The sequence below is a fragment of the Coturnix japonica genome, chromosome Z (assembly GCF_001577835.2).
Source record: "Coturnix japonica isolate 7356 chromosome Z, Coturnix japonica 2.1, whole genome shotgun sequence".
In the NCBI taxonomy this organism is placed as follows: Eukaryota; Metazoa; Chordata; class Aves; order Galliformes; family Phasianidae; genus Coturnix; species Coturnix japonica.
In genome coordinates, this window is record NC_029547.1 from 24,152,797 (window position 1) to 24,179,204 (window position 26,408).

Genomic DNA, 26,408 nt, shown 5'->3' on the forward strand with positions numbered 1-26,408 from the left:
TGTGATTCTTATATTCTTATTTGTTAGTTATCCGAAGAACAACACAGGAAAGCTGTATTGTAAGTGTGAGGTTTTGTTACTATCACTATATTTTCTCAGGCTGCATGGAAAACACACAACACAGACCTCAGTAGCATTTTGAACAATGATATAAGCTTCCCAATAATTTGCTGAGAAACCTTGCAGCAATAACAAACAAACAAACAAAACAAGCCAATTTGTCCTCAGACACAGGTATGAAATGATGTGGGTCAGAGGGATTCATGCACATACCTATTTTGTATTATTCCCAAAGGATGCATTCTGTCTCTCTTGGGCTGTGAACAGCTCTATTGAGGTCAGTTATATAGATCCTGTCTCTGCATTTCAGAAATGCAGCCATAAGAACAGCTCCTTTAATTACTGTCAGTTCAGGCATACAAGGATTTTAGGAGCAAGTGAAATCTTTGGTAGCAGAACATTCTGAAGACAAAATTTTTGCAAGTGATCCCAAGGCAGGATGCCATCCTGTGATACATAGCTGTTGCTTTCTCTACCCATGAGGCTTTCCTTTTCTTTATTAGATTAAGTTACTGCTGTAGACATATTCTCACTTTGTGTCCTTCACCAAAGGAACTGGAGGCAAAAGTCTGATTTAAGACCTGAGGGTGAACTAGTAATCCCAGTGTGCTTCAGGAACTCGCTTGGAAGGGAGGCTATAAGGTCTTTAAGGCAAAAAGATAACGGAACACCAAACACACTGAGTTCACACAGATTATATGAACTCTAGAACTCATGTCTTTTATTTTCTTTTTTGACATTACACTCTACAATAAAAACAGCCAACTATCCCAAAGAATTCAGGCCTATTGTAAATCCAAAGGCATTTTCAGGTGAATTGATGTTGCAAAGTTTCTAGGTCCTTATATCTATCAGAATTCCCAAAAGGAAAGTTAATGTGATGCCATTTCCATTTTACTAGGGTCACTTTTCAAGGCAAAGGAAATGCCCGACTGGTTCACTAAGCTTCTTGGCAATCTTTTCCAGCTCTTTTTGCAAAGGGACATCACAAAATATTCATAAATGTTTACCAGTTATAGTGCATGAAACAAAATGAAGATGTGGAGACCTGTTTAAAAGAATGAGCGACTATGAAACTATTATGCATAATATTTAATACCATGTACCACTTGAGTCTTGACAGCTCTTTGCACATATGAACAGATTATTTGCAGAACACTCCACAAAAACAGCAGCTCTTCTCATCCCAAATGATGAAACCTGCAACAAAAAATTCCCTATCTGACGAAGCTCCACTGAAACTGCCTACTCAGTACTGCTACTGCTAGAAATAAATTTTCTGAATGCTCCTCTTTGGTCTTTCAGACAGTCTGATCTTAGCCCTGGATAATGCCTAAAAGCTTTTGGAAACATTAGCCCTGTGCTCTGCACATCATAGTGCACAATTAATAACATCATAGCAGATATGTAGTAATGTGAGCAACAGCTGGTGGACATATGCTGATTAAGTGAGCAAGGGAAGCACTCTCTGAGAAAGCTCTTGGCCACAGGACCTTGCAGAACAGCGAGGGTAATGCCAACTCTCTATCCTGATGCCATCCTGCACTCCCACCTTATCACCCACCTTGTACCTACAGCTGCCTGACCTCCTGATAGCTGAAGAAGTTCCACTCAAACAGATGCAGCAAGGTCTGAAAGAGACTCAGAGCCACACACAAAAACAAAGCAACATTCATGCATTTCCTGAGCACATGATGAAAGGTCTCAGTACTACAAGAGCCATCTCACACTCTCCACAAGCTTCAGCACTCTCACTGAACCCCAGCCTCCTCTGGGTGCTACACCCCTCCATTACCACTAGCACAGTAGGACTGCTTTTCTCACAGGTGTGTGTATTCTCAACAGAAACTCACTGTTTTATTCTGCTTCTCTTATATAGATCTATCTGGGCTTGAATATTCATGCATGGCCAAAGCCACACATGACTCACAGAAGGCACCACAAACCCTTCTGCTGCCATGTTGCCTCTGGAAGGCTATGGCTGTGCCAAGGCATAGAACCTCCATGCAGATGTTTCCTGGCTCTGAGGGCACAGAGATCACCACATAGCGAATGGCTGGCTCCATGCCCCTCCTTAAAGAGGCAGGAATCCTGTAAGGATGCTAAGGAGGGGAGAGACCTCTTCATTCCAAGATCTTCTTCTAGAGACAACACCAGATGTTCAGACTCAAGCACATCCAGCTGCATTTTAACTGAAATGAAACATAAAAAAACAAAACAAAACAAAAATAACAGTATTTTACAGTAATTTCTCCTTTGGAAGTCCAAATGGTTAGATGTGGAAAGCAATGGATAATGCAGGTGACACTCCTCTCTCCTCAAGTGAATCTATACCTCCCATAGACAAATAGGAGAGACCATCAACTACTGGCATATACTAAGTTATGTCTAACTGTGTTCTGCAGTGGAACTGGGGTCTTGCTGTGTGTTGCTGCACTCAGGTAATGAAATATTTCTATAATGGTAACAGGCCATTTGTGAAAATGAAGTTCAGTCTAGAGTACAGCAGACCATGCAACAGTGAGCACCCAACTGAAGGCAATTTGTCATGCAGAAGTTCTGCAAAGAGAACTATGTTTTCAGAGTACCAAGCCATCTTCCTGAGGACCCCACTCAACTCTCTTCTACATAATAGATTTTTCTTGTTTGACGAAGCATATGTTTGCGAAGACATGGCTGTAACAGCCAATGCCACATCCAAAGCAGAATGAGAAAGCAGAGTATCTTCCACCCTGCCTGAGGCCACGAGAAAGAAGGGCTGTAGGGAGGCAAACATAAGGAAGTGCTCTCTTCACATTTACCTATGCATCAGAAATACCATTTCCAGGTGGACTCCATTTACATGAAATTAAATCTTGCCCTTTTTAAACAGGTGTCTGTAACATCAACCATTTGCTCATTTGGATGGCCTGGATGATCATTTGTTACATGCTGACGTGAAATAATCCACTCCGAAGTCATTAATGCAGTGGTGTGATTTGGCTCTAGTGGAATCACGACACAACTGGATACGATTCAGAAAGGGCTCCACTCTGCAAAAAACATAAAAAGAAACATGTTATGACATTTAAGCAGCATGGAACATCAAACAGAATCACCCCATAACCAAAAGTGATCAATAATACCACACTAATACCAGTTTAATTCAAGGCTTTACTTCCAAGGAACAAAAGCACTCTGCTCCTCAACCATTTTTGGATGGAGAAGCTCACTGAAGCTTCTGTTGCCACCAAGATATTAAAAGCACAGAACACTCTATTAATGTGAAGTAGCGGGACTACAAAAGTAAATATGGAACAGAATCACAGGGACTCAATTGTAAATTTTATTAGTGCCGTGAACAAAATCACATTTGCTTCTTAAGGATCCATCCTTTCTTTCTTTAATTCACCAAGATAGAACTGCATGTTCTAAAGGCTACACGTGCATAACAAAACCACCAATTCTCCTTCCTAAAATAAAAGGTTAAGCTTGTAATTACACGACCTCAGGCATATCACTTCTTGCAATTACTAACCAACTGCAATCCCTGATCTGAGAATGCAGAAGTAGCGATTTTCCTCCTCAAAAAGCAGCACCCGCTTCGTTTAAGCCAACTTCTGCTTCGGGAGGGAGGAAACGCGCACAAGCACGAGGCGAAGGGACAACGAACTCAACAAATGCTCCTTTGGCAAGAGCCATCCCTCGGCGTGTGTTCCGGCACGCCTGGCGGTGCTGCCCAGCACGGAGGGCCCAGCAACACCCCCTCCCCGCGGCGGGGTGCGGGATCGGCGCGTGCAGGAACAAAGCCGCTGCAACCCGGCACAGCCCGCTCCCACCGGGGCTGCCCCCACCGCCGGCCACGCGCAGGGGCTGTCACCAGCAGGAGGAAGGCCGGGGAGGAGGGGGGGTGTCTCATCCCGCGGCACGCAGCTCGCCGCCACTCACCGCGCCGATCCGAGCCGCTGTACGGGCGCAACGAGGCGGCCGCAGGTGCCGCGGAGGAGGAAGCGGGGGCGGGCGGCGCTGGTGAGCCAACCGGGGCCCGGCGCGGCGCCGTGAGTCACCACGGCCGCGCAGGGCGGCCGGGCAGCTGGTATAAGAGCGCCGCGGGGACACCCTCCTCCCGTGCCTGTCTCCGGCTCCCTGCTCTCTTCATCGCCTCTCTGACCGCGACGTCTGCACGCCCACCCTCCCCGCCTCTCTCCCTCTCTCTGTCCCTCAGCGCGGCGATGCGGTCGAGCCGGCAGCTCGGAGACCGGAGCGCGGCGGCCGGCGGCGGGTGTGGGGCGCGGCGGTGGGCGCTCTGCCTGCTGCTCGCCCTCGGCTGCCTGCGTACTGCCACCGACGGTGAGTGCGGGACGTGGGGGGCTGGGGCGCGCACCGCCGGGGCTGCTTCCGCGGCTCCCTGGGATCACTTCTCTCCCTCCAGCCCTTTCGGTTGTTTTTGTGCGTGTTTCTGTGTGTGTGCGCACGTACGCGTGTTGTTCGGTTGGGGTGTGCTTTTTCCTTTGTGCGGGGAGATCGGGACTCCGCGGAGTGAAGGCGAAGCGTGGGGCCTCCGGGCTCTGCCTGCTACCGCCAGCCCCGCCGCGAGGCACCGCTTCCACGGGCGGACGGAGCACGCACGGGGCGCTGCGGGTGGGCCCGAGCCCGCGGCCGGCTCGCCCCTCCCCGCCCCAGAGCGGCTCAGCTGGGAGCGCCGCGCTGCCGCCGCTGCTGCGGGAGGTTTGGCGATGCCGGGCGGTGAGGGACGGTCTGCGCGCTGGGCGGCGGGGAGCGCAGCTTCGGGACGGCCCGCAGTGTCCGAGGGGTTGTCAAACTACTCGGCAACTTTGGCCTTGTGGCATCCAGCGGCGCTGGCGTGGCTCGTTTCGGGCCAGCTGTAGCCACCGTGGGGGATCTCCACCTGGCGGCGAGGTTGAGCCTTGCCCGCGCAGGAGCCCTCGCGAAGCGGGCCCGCACAGGTAGCTCAGACGGTGATTGTTGTCGATGTAGATGTGGTTCCCCCTGCAGCAGTGGAACTTGAACGTCAAGCATGCATGGTCAGTTAAAAATATTTTCCCTTTGACTGGAGGGGGTGATCAATGAATGGAACTTCTCTTTTTCTCCAGGAGCTGAGGTCTGCTAGGTGGGAGGTGGGTAGTTAACATGTGGTGTTGTACCTCATTTGAGCCTGGGAGCTGTGTGCCATAATGTCCTGACAAGCTCTCTGAAGTGTTTTGCTTTGGTTGTATTCTCAACGTTTGCTTATAGAGAGTTAGGCTTTGTAGTCCCAGTGGTGTGCTGCAGTTCAGACATGAGGTTTGCTGAGCAGAACCCAGCCAGGGGGCTGCCTCACAGTCCTCCCAGCAACAATAAGAAAGAAGTATATTTTCAGGCCATGCCTCCATTTCCCGTCCTGTAGGCTGCTCCCATGCATGTCTACAGTAGGCACAGGCCCCATGGTTATGCATCTGTAGCACGAAGGTTGGAACTTGCCTGCACTAAAACCACTGGTGCACAATAGTTAGAAATCATATGAGGAGTCGAGCATTGAAGGTAGCTCTAGTCCTCTGAGTTTCTTCATTCAGTTTGAGGCAGTGGCCTCTCAGAGCAGCTGGCTCTGCTTGTTCCTCTCTGTGGGTTTCCCAATCATTACTGCAAGCTTTTTTTTTCTGGTAGTTGGCGTCATATGACAGCATGCAGTGTCACATGTTTAGCTGGCCTTAGCGAAGTAAACTGATGATCCACTTAAGAAGTGGAGACAAGTGATGATGGCAGAGCTAAGGGGAAAAATTTCCTATGCTTTAACTTGGTTGGTAATGGTGACTGTTCCTTTACCTTGCTTGTAAGTTTGTTGCAGTTCTGAGTGGGTAACCAGGGAAACAGTACAGTGATGTTTCTTACTCTCGGCCTGTGTAGTTACTTGTCTTCTACCTCTTCCACCCAAAACTTATCCTAAAGTGGACAAAAGGTGTAAACATGCTTCTGATGAATGACCAGCACATGCTGAAAAGCTTTTGAATTAATGATTTATATCAATCTAAAAATCACTCGTGGTAGCATCTTGCCTAAATGTCTGCCTGGCACTGCAGAACTGTGCTTAGTGCAGGATGGGACTGTAGGTAGTGATCTGCTGGAGCTTGCTGCATGTGGCCTTCAGAGCTTGAGGGCTATCTTAAAGGAGCAGCAACAGATTATAACCTAGGTTCGTGAGTGTTTGGTGCTAGCAGTTCCTTATTTGTTCACTGGCTGTCAAAAGTAGTTGCAAAAGATCAGCTGCAAGAAAAGCAGCACCTTTTTGGAATGCCTCCCTGTAGTTTGTGGAGTTATAGCTTTAACTCCCAGCTCAGCTTCTGTTCCACTTAGCTTTGTGGGTAGTTTCCCTGTTGTATTTGGTCAAAGTGGTGTTACTCTGTAAGCCGCAATATACTGTGCAAGCCTTTACTAAGTTATTCTAGCTTGAAATAGCATAACTAAAGACTGTGGGAGTTATTTTGGTATCTCCTGAGTGGCAGGCTTAGTCTAATAGCTCTAGCGTGCTATTTTGGGAAGGGTTGGCTGTTCCCACTCCGATAGCCTGGATAAGAACATCTCAAAACTAGCTGGAGTCAGTCACTTTGTGTTTTAGCTAGTAATACAGAAATAACTGGAATGCTGTGTGACCAGGCAAGCAGATGTCTACTTCTGTTAGAGGCAATTGGACAGCAGAGTGATGCCAGCAATAGCAAGCTGATAGCTGTGTCCTCTGTACCCACTCAGCTGGCTGAGGTCTCCCCTCTGGCACTACTAGGCAAGCTGCTTTTTTTGACAGCTGTTGACCAAGCAGTGTTAATGTTGAAAAACAGTGCTGCTGGCAACTGCCTGCTGGTACAATCCCTACCCTGAAAAGGAGTGATGGAAGTACAGAGCGCATGTGCTGATGTCTGATTGCTCTGGCACTCCTTAAACAGTTCCCACAAAACAAATTGTTACAGCTTGATTCTGTCAGTGTTTTACTCAACCAGTAAAACTGCTGAAACTTCAGCAGAACTCAGTAAGCTGCTGTTTCAAATCATTTACTTATAGCATGAATTTACATTATACAGTTGTCAAGTAAAACTGCCCTTGTTCTCCTTACTTATGCTCTGTCCAGTGCTTGCTGTTATCTAGTGCCTGAGAGCTAATGATACAATGTGAAATGGATCCGTTTCAGAAAGTGGAATGGCTTCCCTTTATTTGGAAACAGTCTTGCATATTGTATGTTGTACACAGAAGATATAAAATAGCAAGTTGGGTTCCACTAAAATTAGATGCCCTCTCAAAGCTGTGGCAGGCGGAAAAAGGGCACCGCCATTACAGGAGATCAAGGAGGAGCAGAAGTTTTGCATCATGCCATGGATGTGTGCAGCCAGAATTCTTGCATATACTCACACACTTGCCTGGAAGCATTAAATGGAACAGCTCTGGCTTCTGTGCTGAAGAGGCACGCTGCTGCTTTTAATGATAGTTGTAGCAGGGCTTCAAGACAAAGCATATTCCCTTGAGGGACAGGGACATACCATTTCAGAATGGAAGATATTCTGGAAAGTGCACTTCAAGCATCATGCACAAAAGAGTACCTGACTGAAGCATAATAATAATCAGACTTAACAGTTTGGAGATGAGAGACTTAATTTGAGAAGGAAGTGATAAATTATTGTGCTCTCTTAGCATTACGCTTGACCTAGCTTTAATAATGAGAAAAAATCTGGATATGTCATCACACTTCCTTTTGCATCTACTAAGGAATGCCTCTGTGGGGACTGTTAGCAGTCAGGTGGTAGAAACTAACTCTGTCCATTATTGTAATTTTACAGACTTTGGAGCTACTACTGCTGGAGTAATTTACATGATGGAAAAAATGTTGTTCATTACAGAGCAGATATCTAAGCCACTGCTACAAATGTCTTGGGGTTGTAATACATTAGCTTCAGAGTACTGGAATGCCAGTCCAGTTTGAAATTCAGTCATGTTTAAAAGCAGCTTGCTCAAAGTCTGAGTAGTTTTTAGAATGTCATGATAGGCTATAGGCAGCAGGAGCCTGTTCGTGAGTATCCTTTTGCCTTGCAAACTTGACCCTGCCTTGAAAATAAAAGCTCAATATTGTGAACACTGAGACTGATTTACTGCTGTCTGCCAGGTAGACTGTTGAACTGCTTAATCTCTGCAGTTGTACAGTGAAAGAAAGCTTCTAGTTCTACTGTTGTGATTCACAAAGATGAAAACAGTAAAATAATACAGAACTTGGCATCAGCAGGAAAACATCTGTTTATTGGGCGTGGGGTGAAACAAAGGAAGTAGTGCAAGCAGCACAGGGGCTCAGATTCTTCTTTTCATTGAAGGTGCAAAAACAAAATGTGAAGAATCCCAGTTTGCATGTAGTAATGGACGCTGTATTCCTTTGCTCTGGAAATGTGATGGTGATGAAGACTGTTCAGATGGCAGTGATGAAAGTGCTTGCGGTAAGTACTCAAGCAGCAGTAATGTCTCTGCATCTGTACTCAGTAGTTTGCAGTAGGGGTTAACAGCAGGAAGCAGATAGCTGGAAAGATGCTTATTCTGACCAGCACTTTTTACATCTGTAATGCAGAGTAGAAGACAAAATGCCTAGAAAAGGCTGGGGGACAATCTGGGTGCTCTGTATCAGTAAGATACAGTTGAATTTCCTAGTTTGTGGGAGTCTTCTGGAACTGAGAGAAAGGCTCATGACTAAAACTTTATTTGCTGCAGTGGAGATTGCCTAGAACAGAACTCTCTTCAGTTTTTGCTTGAAAACACGGTAGAAGCTTGTTGTTATTAGTATGCAACTCATGGCTATTGCAAGGTTAGATGTCCTGTTACGTATGAAAGTGGTTCTGCTGCATTTCATATAAACACTGATTCTAGCTCTGGCTGCCAACTCAATGTTTTTTTTGCAGATGTGGAGGCCAGGACAGATGACTAGACATACTTGGAGACAAGGCAGAACAGACTTAATATCCAGCACTGGTGTGGCTGGACTGCTGGTCTGCTTGAGTTACGCAATTGGGTTACATAGTACCAAGCTTCTGTAATGACACCACAAATCAAATGCCTTGATAATGAGCATGAAGTTCAAAATCTTAAAATAGCTGTTAACAGACCTTAATTTAACTCATGTGTAAATGAAGTCACATCTCTTCTACCTACCTAGCTACTTTCCTTTAACATTAGCAGTCCATTAGTATCTGCTTATGGGAAGGCAAGTGTTGGTCTGTATGCAGCATAACTCTCTGGGAACTGTTAAGTAGTGTTGTTGTTAGACTGGTGGAAGAAAGCACCAGACATCCAAGAACTGAGGTGGTTGCAGTGGTTTCCTGAGAGCGAGGCAGCTTATCTCTAGTTACCAACAGAAAAACTGAAATCTGGTATAAAAAAAAGAGCCTGTCCTTTTCCTTTCCAGTGAAGAAGACATGTGCTGAATCTGACTTCGTATGTAATAGTGGTCAGTGTGTGCCGAACAGATGGCAGTGTGATGGGGATCCGGACTGTGAAGATGGATCTGATGAGAGTGCTGAGCTGTGCCGTAAGTACAACTTTCCCATCAGTGTGGGCAAGCCAGCAGGTTATAGCCATTTGACTTCTTGCCTGCTTGCCCCCTGGCTCTCCTCCAAAAAAAAAAAAAAGTTTCAGTTGTCTTGGAAATGCACCTTTATAAGCGCTAGCTTGGCTTTGGCTACATCAGGTTCTTGACAAGATTTACTGCTTCTTAAAAAGATTAAGAACTGGAAAATCTGCACGTGTACCTGGTTAAAGATAGCAAATATAAGGCTTTTGTTACAGTTAGGGACACTAATCACAGCACTGCAGGCCTGCATCTTGTTCAGAGTGAACACCATCCTCCAAGACAGCTACTTTGCAAGTTGACTGGGGTTAGCCATAGGACCTAAGTGACTGATTTTTGAGCTGGGGAGACAGAAGCAGAAGTACTAATCCCTGATTGTGAGGTTAGTAACCTTGGTCCTAAGTACAGTCCTAATCAAGGGATACAGGTCTGTGGGACCTCTGGAGTTTCATTCTTTATCTGTAGGACCTATGCTGAGGAGCAATCACTGTATTTCAGTCTGGAGTTTAACTTCACTTCGTATTCACTCTTGCTTACTACTGTGTGTTGCACAGTCTTCTACAGTTTAACAGTTTGTGATGTTCAATCACAAAAGCTGCTTTGACAGAGATGATTGTAAAAGATGCTTCCAGTTCTTTATTTTTTAATGAATTCTAAAGACTAGAATAACCTCTTCCTTGGATAAGCCATTGATTTCATTGAATGCTGGCATCTAATTCTGACTGTGATCAGAGCAGAAACCTTTCAGACTCAACTTTCAGGGCAACTGCTAAAATCCAAAATCAGTAGCTCTTAAATTTCAGAACTCTTAAATTGAACTTAAACTTTTTTCAATAGATATGAGAACATGCCGGGTAAATGAGATCAGCTGTGGTCCTCAGTCAACACAGTGTATCCCAGTGTCCTGGAAATGTGATGGTGAAAAAGACTGTGACAGTGGAGAAGATGAAGAGAATTGTGGTAAGGGATGAAATGGTGGCTGCATAACTCTATTTGAAATTGACTTGTCTGAAAAGGAGCTGGCTGGACAGTATACCTGGGAAGATAAATTCCTCATATTAGTATTTCCATAAACTGATTTGTATTGCAGCCCACTTGACAAAGCAGACCTGTTCTAAGAGTCTTCTATGCTTTGAAGTTAAGAAGTAAAACAGTATATTCAGCATCTATTTTGGTCTCTGGCTAGTTTTGGCAATAGCTGTAGACTTAGTTACATATCAGACAAACCATCAGAACTTGTTCTTTTCAGTGTTTCTTAACATGTAAATCTAGTTGCTGTCTATATTAAGTTTGTCTCCTAAAGATGTAGCTGGGATTTGTGGACAAGGAGGCAGCTAATCTACTACATAGCTGTGTTCTACAATATTTTGCACTTATTTGAAAGTGTAGACTAGGGAAGCTGGGTTTCAAGTGTTAAAGAGCAAATTCGAGTCAGTCCACAAGTAAAGCAGAAGCTGCCAATTAGAGTACAGTGTTCCTGGCTTGTTCTAATGTTTTTATTGCAAATGAGTTGCCTGAGGTGTCCTCAGATAAATTTGCTGTAAGCAGAGTTACAGGGCTCCCTTCTGCCACAGCTACCTTGCCTGGATGGCTTAATGAGTTACAGATCTTTGAGCTTGTGCTCTGCATGTGTGGGGTAGCATCTTTTCTAACAAGCAAATGATTTAATCTGTTAAGTAAATTTACAGACAGCATTTCTAATGAAGTTGATAGAGCTATCAGCCAAGGTATACTGAGCTGCTAGCTACAGTGCTATAAAACCACTGTTATCTGTATCAGTGTAAGTTCTGTGACTGCTTAATGTCACAGGAACAACTTTTGCAAGATCTCAATCAGCTTATCTTCAGTGGCCAAGGTAAATGGACCACTGCTGTCCTGAGGATCTGTACAAAACACTTCAATTTCAAACTACAGAGCATGCTGACCATCTGGCTGCCAATGTCTTAGACCATACTCCAGAGTTAGCAATTCTCTTACCTTCTGTCTCTGGTTCACAGGTTCTGAGCCTGTTTTCCTAAGGGCTAGCATGCTAAAGCAGAACAAACAGGAGGTTATTTTAGCTCAGTAGCTCAGGACTGATGTTTCTCACTCTTAATGCTTAAGACAAAGAGAATTGTTCATATGTCACGTGTGTATTGTAGGTGATCAATTAGATTATCCTAAAGCCTTCTTTTTGCAGAATGTTGACCTAGTGTCAACTCACATCTGATGGAGCAAAGAAACTGAAAAGCAAAATATGTTCATTCAGAAGTCTTCCTGTGATAACCTGCTAATATTTTTTCACTCCTGTTACTCCAGGCAACGTGACTTGTAGTGCAGCAGAGTTCACATGCACTAGTGGGCAATGTATTTCCAAGAGCTTTGTCTGCAATGGTCAAGATGACTGCAGTGATGGTAGTGATGAGTTGGAGTGTGCACCTCCAACATGTGGTGTTCATGAGTTCCAGTGCAAGAGCTCCACTTGCATCTCTGCCAGCTGGGTGTGTGATGATGATGCTGACTGCCCTGACCACTCTGATGAATCTTTGGAGCAATGTGGCCGACAGCCTTTGCCTCCTGTAAAGTGTTCTACCAGTGAGGTGCAGTGTGGCTCAGGTGAATGTATCCACAAGAAGTGGCGCTGTGATGGAGATCCTGACTGCAAAGATGGAAGTGATGAAATAAACTGCCGTAAGTTAGCTTGATTCCTCTTCTATAGGAGGTGTTCCTTGGCCCCTCTTTTTTTCCTTTTTGCAGACTGCAGGAGTCAAATTGTCTAATGGCTGTCCCCACAGCTTCTCGGACCTGTAGACCAGACCAGTTCAGGTGTGAAGATGGGAACTGTATCCATGGGACTAGGCAGTGCAATGGTGTGAGAGACTGTCTAGATGGCACTGATGAAGCGAACTGTAACAGTGGTAAGTGTGCAGATTAACAAGACTGAAGACTTGCATAGTTTCTGAAGCTGGCAGCCTCTTCATAGTCTTCATTATCTCAGTTATTCAGTGTTCTGGACCTGGCAAATTCAAGTGCAGAAGTGGAGAATGCATAGATGTTAACAAAGTGTGTAACCATCAGGGAGACTGCAGTGACTGGAGTGATGAGCCTCTCAAGGAATGTAGTAAGTGAACGAACTCCTTATGTAGTACTGACTACTAAACACTTCCTGAGCTGTCAGTTGTTGGAATGAAATACTTATCTGTATTTACTTAGTAGCAAAAATAAACAAGAGTAACCCAGTTAATAGGGCTGTCGTTATCATAGTCAAACTGACTATTGGGATGACTTTGTGACCTGAAGGTACTTGAGGCCATTAAACTCTGAAGGTCAGAGGAGCCTCAGCTGCTGCTGCCCACTTAGAACACAAGCGTATTGATAGCTGGTCAAATGTGGTCTTGAGCATCTGGTACAGCACTCAGTGACTAAGATTTCAGGCCTATATATGTATGCTGTTTAAGAAATGACCTGTTCTTCTCTTCCAGACATAAATGAATGTTTAGTCAACAATGGTGGATGCTCTCACATCTGCAGAGATCTTGTTATTGGCTATGAATGTGACTGTCCAGCTGGGTTTGAGCTTGTAGACAAGAGGACGTGTGGAGGCAAGTATCAAATTAGTTAATAGTGAACATATGAGTTGTACTGTAGATGAGAACAAAATGAATTTGTCTTTACAGATATTGATGAATGCCAAAATCCTGGTATCTGTAGCCAAATCTGTATCAACCTGAAAGGGGGATACAAGTGTGAATGTAGCCGTGGCTATCAGATGGATCTTGCTACAGGAGTGTGCAAGGCTGTGGGTAAGTATTGGCATGAGACAATAACCATAAGCCTGGAAGTCATTCACTTTTAAGTGAGACAGTTAGTGATGTACATTTTCATGCTGCTGTAGTTATGACCCAAACTATGCTCTTAACAGCATAACTTGAATAGGCCTGAACAGTCCTAACATTCTGAGTAGTGCTATGACATGCCACTTAAAGCTACCATGTCTACATGACAGGTTTTTTTTTTTCCCAGGGAGGAGGGTGCTCACCATGAAGGGAGAAAAGAATGGGGTATGATACAGCTAAGATGTTTGTCAGTATCCATTTCCAAGTGTGAAATAGCAGATACTAAATATGACTCCTAAAAAGCTGTCTTAAAGGCCATTGGTTTGTGACTTGATGTCTAGAAACATAGTTAAATAATTACTTTTTCTGCAGGGAAAGAACCATGTCTGATTTTCACCAACCGACGGGATATCAGGAAGATTGGCCTTGAGAGAAAAGAATACATTCAGCTAGTAGAGCAGCTAAGAAACACAGTTGCTCTAGATGCTGATATTGCTGAGCAAAAGCTTTATTGGGCTGACTTCAGCCAAAAAGCAATTTTCAGGTAAATGGACTTATCCTCTGACTTAGTTCTACCTTAAGCATCCTGTATTTTACCCAAGATTCTTCTGTAGGCTTTTGTGCTGAGAGCTAGATTACCAATGACCAAGACTAAGCACAGCAGGTACAATCTCCTGGAGCTAGCATGTGCATACTTGTTGCACTTCTTTGTATCTGTTTCAACTGTGACCTTTTCATAAGGTGCCTGATTTGCGAGTACATCTTCTAGATTGCATGCAGCTCCTTGGCAGGCAGCTTTTGCTGAGGTGTGCAGAGCTGTAGTCTGTTAGGACAAAGAGGGGTAAAAGCAAGTAATTTTTGTTTTCCAGTGCCTCTATTGATACCCGTGATAAAGTTGGAACACACACTAGAATCCTAGACAACATACACAGCCCTGCAGGAATTGCTGTTGACTGGATTTATAAGAACATCTACTGGACTGACTCATCTGCAAAGACCATTTCAGTGGCCAGCCTGAATGGCAAGAAAAGAAAGGTTTTATTTCTTTCTGATCTGAGAGAGCCAGCTTCTATTGCTGTAGACCCTCTCTCTGGGTGAGTGTTTGTCCTAGTTCTCTGGAAAGAACAAATCTACTATCTACTCTGTGTTCTGATAGTCAATTTACACAGCCTTTGTCTAGCTACTTGTTAGCAAATGTAATAATTAAGAGTGATGCTACAGTATCTATAGTGTCATATAACATAAATTATGCTCCACAGCTTTATGTACTGGTCAGACTGGGGTGAGCCAGCCAAAATTGAAAAAGCAGGAATGAATGGATTTGACAGACAGCAGCTTGTGACAACAGAAATCCAGTGGCCTAATGGCATTGCTCTAGGTATGTTGAGTTTGTCTCTGTGCCACAGGTATTCTGGAGCTTTAGCAGTTTGTTCACTACAGAAGCCAAGGTCATCGTTCAAATAACTATTTTTAGCTTTTGATATTGGGAAGTTTTTGTATGCCTAGAGACACTACAACAGGCACAGCACTTCAGATGCTGAAATGGTAACTTTCCCTGCACTGCTGTGTATCCTACCTAAGGCATAGTGCAATTAGGCAGCACTACAGCAGTTTTCTGTATTCCCATGTAATAAGAAACTATATGGTAACACTGCAACAATTCTTGAGCGTGTGGGTGTTGTAGCTTTTGCAGGAAACTCTAGTGGTCTTACACACATAGCCAGTAATTGGTGGTTTGTGTTTTTTTTTTTCTCCCATCCTAGATCTTGTAAAAAGCCGTCTGTATTGGCTAGATTCTAAACTACATATGCTGTCAAGTGTGGATCTGAATGGCCAGGATCGCAGACTTGTGCTGAAGTCTCATATGTTCCTTCCTCATCCTCTTGCTCTAACAATATTTGAGGTAAGAATGGCTTGCTGCAGTACTCGTCAGAACTCTTCTTCCAAGTATGTGGCTAGCAATTATGGTGCTGAAAGAAATACAGAGATTATGGGAGTTAATGACTATTTTCTAGGATCGTGTATTCTGGATTGATGGAGAGAATGAGGCAGTCTATGGTGCCAACAAATTTACTGGAGCTGAATTGGTTACCCTAGTAAACAACCTCAACGATGCACAGGACATCATTGTTTATCATGAACTTGTTCAGCCTTCAGGTAACTACTAGACTTCGTAGTTCTATCAACATATACTTGCATGAAGCCTGCTGTGATTGTGTGTTAGCAAATGGTATCTTCCCCCTGTATAACTATCTAATTCATTTTGGTACTTGAAGCTTTTAGTCTAGCACACCCACTGGGTTTGAGAGAGTCTAGTTGCAATTTTTCTTGCTTGGGCAGATTAGATATAACCTGCAGAGATAAACAACTCAACTAGAGCAACTACTGAGCAAAAAATTATGCTGTACCTTTGGAGCATGAAAGCTCATTCCTGTCAATCACTTAAAATGAACCTGTACCAACAGGCAGGAACTGGTGTGAAGAGAACATGGTAAATGGAGGCTGTAGTTACTTGTGCCTGCCTGCTCCTCAGATAAATGAACACTCTCCGAAGTACACTTGTGCATGTCCTGCTGGATATTTCTTACAGGAGGATGGTCTGAGATGTGAAGGTATGATTAAAAAACTTCTTTCAGGATGGACGATGGGAGAATTGGAATCATGATACTAAGCCTGTAAGAGGCAAACATGACAGTACAGACTGACAGCTTTGCATGAGTAAATCTTATGCAACTTCTCTTAGTGAGGGTGGTCTTCTGGCATGCATTGAGCTACCCTCTAAGTCTGCAGATATTGTTCAGAGTTCATGCCTGGCTTCTGTATCATCATCATTTGCAATAAGACCTTGTGCTTCCACAGCTTTCTGCAGACAGCAGGCATATGCACGAAGCCTACCTAGTCCTTTTGTTAGAAACCAGGGGTATAAACTAACATTGCTGTACAGTGATTCAATCCATTATCTTGAAATGGTCATGGGTTAATCTTGCAAGTTTGTGTATTTCCTTTCCAGTTCCAAGCAAACCTGCTGCTGCTTGTACACTGAGCTCTGGCTGTGTGGCAGACTTGTGTGTCCAATCTAGCAAGAGTAGGATCTCCAAAGTGTCACTCAATAAATTGCATGTTGATTGACTGCTACAGTCAAAGCAGTGAATGTGAGGACATGGTTCTCCATTGGCTGAAGGTAGTGGCTGCTCTATAGGATGGATGTCAAAGGCTGTATTTGACCTGCAAGCTTTATGGAATCAAATATTCTACAGGGAGCGTGAAATGAGTAGGGTGGCTTATATTTTCAATTACTTCAGATAAAGCTTATGCCTGTTTAAGTGGCTCACGTGGTTCATGCAATCATTTATTTTTTTTTATCAACACTTTCAATGGAAGCTGTACTTAGTAAAATAACTAATGTCAATGTTTCCAATAAAGCTAACAAGCTGCATGACCATTCTGCCATCTGCTAAACATTTGCTGCCATGGCTGTCATAGTTAAGCCATTGCAGAACTTCAGGATTAACTGGGTTCTTGGTCTATAATTAGTTTCAGGTACTGGAACAACTGTGACTTACACTGAGGCTAAAGATACCAGCACAACTGAAAAATCTCCAACTGTTGGACTAGTTCCTGGAGGTACTGGTCCCATTAACTCAGATTACTAAACAAAAGATAAGAGAAATGCAGACTAACCCACTAGCATACTTGAAATCTTCTTTGCATGCAAGTAGAAAAAAAACTACTTCATGTATGTAGTAGAAATACAGCAGCTGGAGTATGCGATAAACATAATTTGTTCTTTTATGACTGCATGGAACCCACAGGTTCCATGAAATGCCAAGAGTGCTCAGAGAAGGGCAGCAAAAAATCTTACTGCTAAGATAAGATGAAGCGTCTTAGCACTGTTCTTGTATAACATTAATAATGTTGGAGCAACTTTTAGGCTTAATGTCTTAGTAAGAAATCTGAATAAATCTGCTATCTTGTGATTAAGAAACCTTACTACCTTATGAATTATTGTGCAGGATTCAACATCAGTAGTGTGATGTCTGAAGTAGCTGCAACAGGAGCATCAGGAGCTTGGGCTGTTCTTCCTGTCTGTGAGTACCATGTGTTGAGATCCTTTTTGGTGGGATAAGCTCTTTTTGTTCATAAGTTTGACTTGATACTACTCTATACTTAAAATGTATGTTTCTCCCTGAAGTATTGCTGGTGATGGCTGCAGTGGCTGGCTACTTCATATGGCGTAACTGGCAGCACAAGAACATGAAAAGCATGAATTTTGATAATCCCGTCTATCTGAAAACTACAGAAGAAGACCTCACAATTGATATCGGCAGACACAGTGGTTCAGTTGGACACACCTACCCTGCAGTAAGTAAACTGATTGATATATGCCTGAGGTTTTGGGCTAGTCCTCAGAGTGGATGTAGCAAAGAGCTGCCAAGTGACTTTCAAGATGAGGCTGGATTGGGCCCTGAGCAACTTGATCTAGCTGTGCATGTCCCTGTTCATTGCAGGGCAGCTGGACTAGATGACCTTTAAAGGCCCCTTCCAACTCCAAGGATTCTATGATTCTGTAAATTGGGAGAGGTTTCTGTTCTGGAATGCAGAGACATACTGACTGCACTGAAACTACTGGGCTGAATCAATTCAGAGCTCATACTTTTAATCAAGATTTATGTCGTAGTCGGCAACTGCTACTGTATGACTGGGATGGAGTAAACCAGTGTTGAGTATGGTTTCTAGCCTGCAGAACTAGAACCTACTTCAGACTGCCCTGTAGTGAAGACTTGCATTGTTGTCCTTTATTGGTAAAACTGTAGTTAACAAACACTTTTTCTTTTTACAGATATCTGTTGTAAGCACAGATGATGATATGCTGTGAGCACTGGATTAGCAATCGCTTTCAGTTTACTTTGTGTTTTACACTTACGGGGATGATAAACATGCTTGTGGCTGAAAGACTTCCTCCATTCTTGGAAGAATGAAGAAACTTTCTCTGTGTATGGAACACTTACATAATTAGCTGTTTTATACAGCTTAACAACCAACTCTGTAAATACCTGTCCACAACAATTCAGCTTTTAGTGGTTACTATTTTATCAGTAACCCTTGAATTGGTCAGTCAGTAACACCAGTGGCCAAATACAAAGCACTTTCCATAGAAAGCCATATTCCAGCCACAACTTGTGCTATTGTGTAACAGCTGTACATATCTGTATATGCCACTTGTAAATATTATTCCTGGAAGATCACTACCAAGCACTTTGAAATACTTAAAATGTAAATTATTGTACACTGTCTTTTTCAATGGTTGGGGCAATGGCAATAGGAGAAAACGGGTTACTATGATTGCCAAAAATTTGTAAGCTAAGTAATTTTGTATGTATGACTGAAACAATCTTGTCTGTTATCTCTTAGAGCTCTACAGGTATGAATGCTCTTTGAGGGAACCACTGTAAATCTGAAATGTGGAGAAGGGGGGGAAATAAAAGAACAAGCACTTAAAGTATCGGTCTCTATTATTCTCCTCCCACTGAAATGGAACATATCTCCAGAGCTGGGCAGTGGGCTATACTGCGACTGCCAGTCAGAGTGTGAAGTGATGGCTGAAGTTATTTTAGCAGTACCCTTGGACTGTTAAGGAAGTACTGATCTGCCAGCTGACTGACGAGGGGTCTGGCAATGTCTTCTTTTGTAAGAGTCCAGCTGCACAACTAGAGTAGTTTGGTTTTTTGTTGGGTTTTTTGTTTTAGCCACTATCGCTCAACTACACTTCCATGCACAAGAGGTAGTACTGACAGATGCTGTGTGCCAGAGATGGGTATCAAAGCAGTGTCAGTCAGGTAAATGTATATGCCCTGTGCAGCGCAGGCTAGCAGTGATGCAAGTTGTTAGCCTTTATTATTGATGGCAGCTGCAGTGCAGGTGGCATCTTAGTGCCTACACTTGTGTGAAGAAATAGCAGAGATGTAGCTTCATTGTTCTCCGTGGCAGCCTGCTCTGGGACTCTCAGGGCCAAAAAACCCACATTGCTACATCTGTGAGATTGTGTTCCCTTCCCTTTTGGAGCAAGTGCACCATCTGATTTGGAGTAGGAGGGAACTGAGCCACTGTGTGAGTGATGCTGATCCTTGTGCTTTATGACTTCTGGTGCTCTGCCTTCAACAGATGAGGTAGGTGGATCTGTTGAGCTTTTCCGGCTTGTTAGCTTGTACCTTGGGAAATTAAAATGCAAGCTGAGTTAGCAGTTAACTTTAGATTGTTAGTTTATAGTAGTGGCTCTAGAATTCTGGTTGCCTTTACTGCTGTAGCCTTTCTCCTGGGTGACCACAAGAATGAATAATAAAGTGTACAACTGTTCTGACTCCTTAGAAGGTGGAATTCATTCCCCTGGTAGCTGTCTAGTGCATCCTGTTTTGAGTGTTTAATTTAGTAGCACCGAATCTATTCCTTGTACACTGGTGCAATAACGAACTGCAATCAAATTACCCTGCAGGTTATGTGGTTCAAGTATTTTGTTCTATGATTAAGTATGGAGTCAAGAAATAAAAAGATATTAGTATCCATGGTACTACTTTAGTAGTCTCCAAGTTTTGGCTAGGGAAGCCACCTTCTGCTCAGTCATTTTCATAACACTAAATTCATTTTTTTGGATCTTGGTCTTGAATTGTCACTCCCATGAACTATGCTATACTTCATTGTCACTGATTCTATTGCAGATGTGATAAAATGGTTAATTTCTCTCCCAAGGTGAAGGAATTATTTCTGCTTGGATTAAGGTTTGAGGCTGACATGGTCTGGAAGAAAGCTAACAAAGAATCACAAAGTTGGAAAGGGCTTATAAGGTCATCTAATCCAACTGGCCTCCCATTACCATTACTACAAGGTACTAAACTGTATCTTGTAGCTTTTCATCCAGACACCTCTTGAACACTGCTAGCAATGGTGACTCCACCACCTCCCTGGGCAGCCATTCCAGTGCCACTCTGAGAGAAAAAATTTTTCCTTATGTCTAATCTAAACCTCTGGCCATTTCCTTGGGTCCTTTTTGTTGTCTGGCAGAAGAGGTTAAGCCCCTCCTCATCTCAGCCTCCCTTCAGGAAGTTGTAGAGTGCAATGAGGTCTCCCCTGAGCCTCCTCCAGACTAAACAATTCCAGCTCCCTGAGCCATTCCTCATAAGACTTCCAGCTCCTGCTGGTCACACTATTTCTAATGCAGGCCAGGATACTGTTGGCCCTCTTGGCCACCTGAGCACACTGTTGGCTCATGCTCAGCTGAGCATCAACCAACACCCTCAGGTCTCTTTACCCTTCACAGTCATCCAGCCACTCATACCCAAGCCTGTAGTGCTGCACGGGATTATTGTTGCCAAAGTTCAGGACCCAGTACTTGGCCTTGTTGAACCTCATCCCATTAACCTCAGCCCAGCGATCCAGCTTATCCAGATCCCTCTGAAGGGCCTCCCTACCCTCAGGCAGATCAACACCACCTCCCAACTTGGTGTCATCTGCAGATTTACTGAGGGTACACTTAATCCCCTTGATTTGTAGAAACAAACTCTATAGCCTGTCAAGATATAAAGCAGGTATGTTTAATAAAGAGATGTGCACACAGCCATGGCACAAGGGGTTAACACTCCAAACTTGCACACCGTAAGGAGAAAAGCATGTTACAACTAATACATAATCAATATTCTCCTCCCCAGTTTGGTTACATATTTATTACATTCCCTGTGACCCCATTCCCTTTGCCGTTGTTTTGGGGTGAAATTCTTCTGTTTTCTTTTGATGTTGTCTGTCATTCTTGCAGTTATCGCCCTCACACATTGGCGTCATCTTGGCCGGGGGTATCTAATCCCTCTTCTTGTCAGATGTCTCCGGGCAGTTCCCTCTTATCTTTATTGCCTTCTTCCCTGGTTTTCTTTAGACTAAGTGTCTGTAATTCTCCCTTCCTCTGCCCTTTTTAATGTAAACTATCTGCAGTTACCCTTTGTCTTGGTTTCTGTGAAGTCCCCCTTTCCCTTTCTGTAGGAAAGTGTTACCTTTTCCTTTGTTCTGGGGTTTTTCTCACTCTTCAGCTCCCCTCTTTTCTTTAATCTAGCAGGCTTTTACCTGCTAGATTCTTAATGGGTCTCAAAATAAGCTCCACTCTTTACCTTTTGTCTTAGCTCATGTATCTTCCAGACCTCATACTCCCTTCCAGCACCTTGGTACAAGCACATAGAGCACTTTACTACTATACAGGTAAAACTTATTAACAGCACCAAGATGGCTATAATGATTCCGACCAAAAAGAGCTGCTTTACCCATCCTAAATTTGGTAACCAGCTAGTGAGTGTATCCCACAATCCTTTTTCCCAACCTATGTTATCCTGACTTGCCTTGTGCAACACCTTTGTTTGTTCCCAAATTTTCCTCAAGTCGGTTTCAATTCTTAGGTCTTTGTTTAGGTACACACAGCAGCTCTGATTTATTATTGTGCATACCCCCCCTTCTTTGGCTGTTAATATATCCAGTGCCATCCTGTTTTGAATCACCACCTTGGATAAGGAGGATACCTCTTCTTGGATTGCTCGTAATGCATCTGTTGTGGCATTTTCTACTATTTCTAAAGTAGCTGAGATATTCATACTGCAATACCCTCCTTTTCTTGGCAGTTCTGAGAAATCAATTTGCCACTGTTGCCCTGGAAGGTTCCCTTTCCCATTAGGCCCACTTGTGCCCTGTTCCTGGTACTGGGATCGTACTTTGTAGAGTCCATTTGCCCAGTGTATCCCCTTACCTTCCCTTATAACCAGTGTCCATAAAATACTAAGGGGCAGAAGAATGCGACCATCTGGGCATGCACCCACCTTTCAGCTTGCTCTCTTCCCTTCTAAATCATTAATTGGACTCCTGTCCTCTTTAGAATATTTTACAGGTTTTGACTTGGGTTCAGAGATTTTAAGTTTACCATCTGAAATTGAAGCCTTCTTCAACTGCCTGTTCTGCCACCTGATCTATCATCTTATTTTCTGTTTCCTGTACAGTGTTACATTTCTGATGTCCTTTACAACATATAATAGCCATTGGTAGATTTACATCATGCTGTTTTCCTTGTGTGCGAGCAATCCTTGCTCTTTTCAGATGGTACTATGAGCGTGTGGCACCCCAAACACATATTTAGCATCTGTCCATATAATTAAGGTTCTTGTCAAAGCAGTTATTTCAACCTTCTGAGGGGAAGTTCCCACAGCAGACGGTTGTGTTCTGATTACCTGCTCAGTGGCAGTTACTGCATATCCTGTCTTACAGATTCCTTGTCTCACAAAACTGCTGTCAGTAAACCAGGCATCTTCTGCATCTTCTAATGGTTCGTCCTTCAGGTCCGACCAACCGGCTGGAATGTGCAGCTTCAGCTGTTTCAAAGCAGTCATGTAATCTTGGTTCTCCAGGAGTTCCACTAAGGATAGATTCTGGATAAACAATATTAGTTACAATTATTTCTACATCACCATGCTCTACCAGGATGACCTGGTATTTCAGGAATCTTTGGGGTGAGAGCCAATGTCCCCTTTTTGTCACTAGTACAGTAAACACTGTATGAGATATTACAACTGGTATCCTTTGGCCCAGTGTAGATTTATGGGCTTCTTGAATATTGAGCACCAGTGCAGCCACCACCCTCAGGCACCCTGGCCATCCCTTACTCACTTCAAGCTGTTTGAAGTTTATCATCAGTCCGTAGCTGTGTATCCACAGTTGGCACCCTCCTGTCATTCCTGGGAACGTATGGAGTTCCTTGGCAGTTTGTGGCTCAGGGGTTTGGCAGATGGCTTCTTTCCTGGCAGTCCTTAAGGTTCAAAGTCCAGCTGTAATCTCATATCCCAAATACGTCACCTGCTGCTGAGTAATTTATGCTTTCTGTAAACCAAGAAACTCTACAAACTCTCAGTCTATTGTACACAGTCCTTTTGTTGCTGTGGCATCCACGTCCTGCAGTAAAGTTCCACTCTGGGATGGATGATCCCAGGTTTCAGGCTCATGAGTTGACCAGTTCTCAAAAAAAATCATTATGCTGTTCTCACAACCCTGGGTAACACTCTCCAGGTTAACTGAGTCTCCCCGTATTAGGGCTTTCCTATTCAAAGGCAAAGAACCTTAGGATTCCTTTGGCCAAATCAGGCCGAAGAGACATCCTTCAAATCCAGAAGGTAAACTCCACCTATTCATATCCATTTAACAATTCTACTACTTGCCCTCAACTCTTGTACCAAACTAAAGCACTATCCAAAAATTTGGCAAAATTGGCAAAATTGGAGTTTTGTACTTGGATTCCCATTCAATTAGTAATTCAAACTCCAAAAAATTATCTATTATTTCTTTTATCCTTCTACAGTCCCATATCCTCAAAGGGCACTGCTGTACCCTGACTGGAAGAGCTCTTGCTTTTAACTTCTTTGTAGGGCTTCGTTTTTGGCCCTGATGCCCACACCCCTAAATGTGTCTTATCTAAGATTGCACTAACTCCTGTGGGTACAACATTGTTTTTCCCAGTTTGTGTTAAAGCCAGACTTACAATTTTTAATCAGTCAATATTGTTTGACCTTTAGCTCCAGTTTTATTAAATTTCTTGCCAGAGTAACCTGGCAGGTACAAGAATTTCTGTATTCCTACTTGTTTTCTTAGCTTATATTTAATTAATCCCAAAAGTAAGCCTTTTCTTGTTGGTCAGTAGCTTCTACTACTGCTACAAAACCATCTATGGGTAGCAAAACCTCCTATATCCATCAGAAAATGAACTACTTTATCCTGCTTCCCTAGCTGCAGTTTCATCAGTGTATCTGCTAGGGTAAACTTCCCAAGTTCTCATCATTCAGCTTTGCAATCAGAGGTGGTTCCTTCTCACTCAGCTTGGCAGGATTTCTCTATCAGTGTCCCATTGCAGATTGCCCACTGCTTTCAATCCAGTGGGGCTCGTGGGGCTCTTCCAGTACCCCACCCTCTTCCCCCCCCCCCATTCTTCCTGGAAGGGGGTCCCTGGGTCCTACAGCCCTACTCTAGCAACACAACAGTAACAGCTGTTATTATTCTCAGTTCCCTGAACATCTCTGTTTCTCAATTGGGTGTTTTGTTTTGTTTGTTTGTTTTCTTCATATTGTACACCTCTCTTCAGACCTGGCATCTCTGTTATTATCTTTGCCTTCCTCAGCCTGTGTCCTTCCCAAACTTTCTCACTTTCCAAACTCTCATCATTACATTTCACCTCCTCTCCAGAGCTGTCCAGTGCTAACACTGGGATTTCAGGTCTTCTAGATCTCTGCACTTCCACTGCCCCATCCCCTCCACCTCCCCCTTCGCTATTTACAGCAGCAGTCTCTCTCTGACTGTGGCTCTCTCTCCCACTCTGAGAGTTCTGCTTGCAGGAGAACGGTGTGTGGGGGTTGCTCTCATGCCAGCACAGATAAACTCACTTTCTCTTTAACCCCTTTTTGTTTGTACACTATTCCACTATTTGTACCCTCAGTTCCACTTCCACATAACCTCAATTATACTTCCGTATACCATTAACAACTACACTTTCTTATACCATCAAAACAGTTTGTCCCATTCCCTTCAGAACCAACTAATCAAACAACACAATTCTTCAGTTTCTGTAAACATCCTTAATACCTTATAACTTTCCCTTAGCAATCCATATGGTTTGGTTATAAACATCTCGCACAGAACCAGCACTGACTGACCCACCTCCTTTACACCTCTTTGCAGGCAGAACACAATATCACTTAAGTGGGTTGATACTCATTCCACACAGAATCCCTCTATATGTTCATTGTCCCCATCCTCCAGCTTGTACACCAACCACCACTGATTACAATATTTAATCAGGGTTTTCCAGCTCAGGGTTCCTCCTGGTTCCCCAGCAATATCTCGCCAATGTGCCAGTATACACTCCAGGGGTGGGAGCTTAGGGACTTCTTTTCCCTGTGATAGTAACTTAATCTAAACCACTGTATTATTTCACAAGTAGCAATACCTCCTCCCAGCTAACCCCGTATGCGTTTTACAATAATGTACTTTACAATAACCAGTAATTTATAATACGAGAATAAACGCGTATTAAAACGAAGACAGAAAGTAATGGGGGACAACCTTCGCTTCGTCCGTCCCCCATCGTTTCCCTCGCAGGAGGACGGAACCGCAGGTCGGGACTCCGCACTCGCCCCGCAGCTGTGCTGCGTCTCACTCACACCACACTCACACGACAATTCAAACAGAATTACAATATATCATTTATTAAGTTTAACCGCAGATGTTAAGAACACCGGTGCTAGTTGTTGATTTAGGTCACTTATATGGACGGCGCTGTACGATACCAGTTATCCCAGGATTACCCAAATCACCCTGTAGGAGAGAGCAGACAAGCTCTGCCCTGTAAGCAATCACCTGAGGGCGAGCAATAGCTCTTTTACCAAGCGTACAACTTTCTGGCCCTTTCGTAGGCATTCCCAAGGGAGTCCTCCTAACCCAGACGGCAACCTAACCCGTGAGCTCACGTTCCTCGGGGGGGAGCACGCCGACTCCTCTGTGCCCTGCGTAGGACGTCTCCTCACGACTTACGGGTCTCCCGTTTCACATACCTTGTCCGCCGATAGATGGTTCTTGTCTGCTCCTGCAGTGATCAGATGAGGGAGGGGAGTCCTTCCGAGAAATCTCGGGTCGAGCCGAAGGCGTCCCCCTTCTCAGCTGGTCCTGCAGCCGAACGGAGGATGTCCCATCTGGGTCGTCAAACTGATTTGCGGAAACAAACTCTATAGCCTGTTAGGATATAAAGCAGGTATGTTTAATAAAGAGATGTGCACACAGCCCTGGCGCAAGGGGTTAACACTCCAAACAGGCACCGTAAGGAGAAAAGCACGTTACAGATATAGGTCAAACTAATGCATAATCAATAGTCTTCTCCCCAGTTCGGTTACATATTCATTACATTCCCC

At 43.9% G+C, this 26,408-nt stretch overlaps 1 protein-coding gene and 1 long non-coding RNA gene across 4 annotated transcripts; one reads left to right on the forward strand and one right to left on the reverse strand.

Annotated features, from left to right (window-relative positions):
- Positions 1–754: 754 nt before the first annotated feature.
- On the reverse strand, positions 755–4,071 carry LOC107306096. 2 transcript variants are annotated; one of them, XR_001551983.1, is made up of 3 exons: positions 3,988–4,071; positions 2,862–3,092; positions 755–2,252 (listed from the first exon to the last, which is right to left on the reverse strand). It is a non-coding gene; the product is annotated as an uncharacterized LOC107306096 (long non-coding RNA). The 2 variants fall into 2 exon arrangements; XR_004305572.1 differs by lacking the exon at positions 3,988–4,071 and adding an exon at positions 3,578–3,685 and having other exon boundaries at positions 755–3,092.
- On the forward strand, positions 3,705–18,940 carry VLDLR (very low density lipoprotein receptor). 2 transcript variants are annotated; one of them, XM_015848917.2, is made up of 19 exons: positions 3,705–4,389; positions 8,385–8,504; positions 9,464–9,586; positions 10,463–10,585; positions 11,924–12,295; positions 12,400–12,522; positions 12,603–12,725; positions 13,087–13,206; positions 13,282–13,407; positions 13,813–13,984; positions 14,310–14,534; positions 14,700–14,818; positions 15,204–15,343; positions 15,456–15,597; positions 15,906–16,052; positions 16,975–17,064; positions 17,454–17,528; positions 17,633–17,802; positions 18,281–18,940. In XM_015848917.2, exons 1-19 carry the CDS (start codon positions 3,720–3,722, stop codon positions 18,314–18,316), a joined length of 3,216 nt encoding a protein of 1,071 aa, XP_015704403.2. In that variant the 5' UTR covers positions 3,705–3,719; the 3' UTR covers positions 18,317–18,940. The 2 variants fall into 2 exon arrangements, with proteins under 2 accessions (XP_015704403.2, XP_015704404.2); XM_015848918.2 differs by lacking the exon at positions 16,975–17,064.
- The last annotated feature ends 7,468 nt before the right edge of the window (positions 18,941–26,408 follow it).

Excerpts from the sequence above, each read along its gene's own strand:
- VLDLR (XM_015848917.2), top strand. The coding sequence starts at position 3,720 with ATGCTCCTTTGGCAAGAGCCATCCCTCGGCGTGTGTTCCGGCACGCCT. Across the intron at positions 13,207-13,281 it reads AGACAAGAGGACGTGTGGAG|ATATTGATGAATGCCAAAAT; the intron begins GCAAGTATCAAA and ends TTGTCTTTACAG. Across the intron at positions 17,803-18,280 it reads TTGGACACACCTACCCTGCA|ATATCTGTTGTAAGCACAGA; the intron begins GTAAGTAAACTG and ends TTCTTTTTACAG.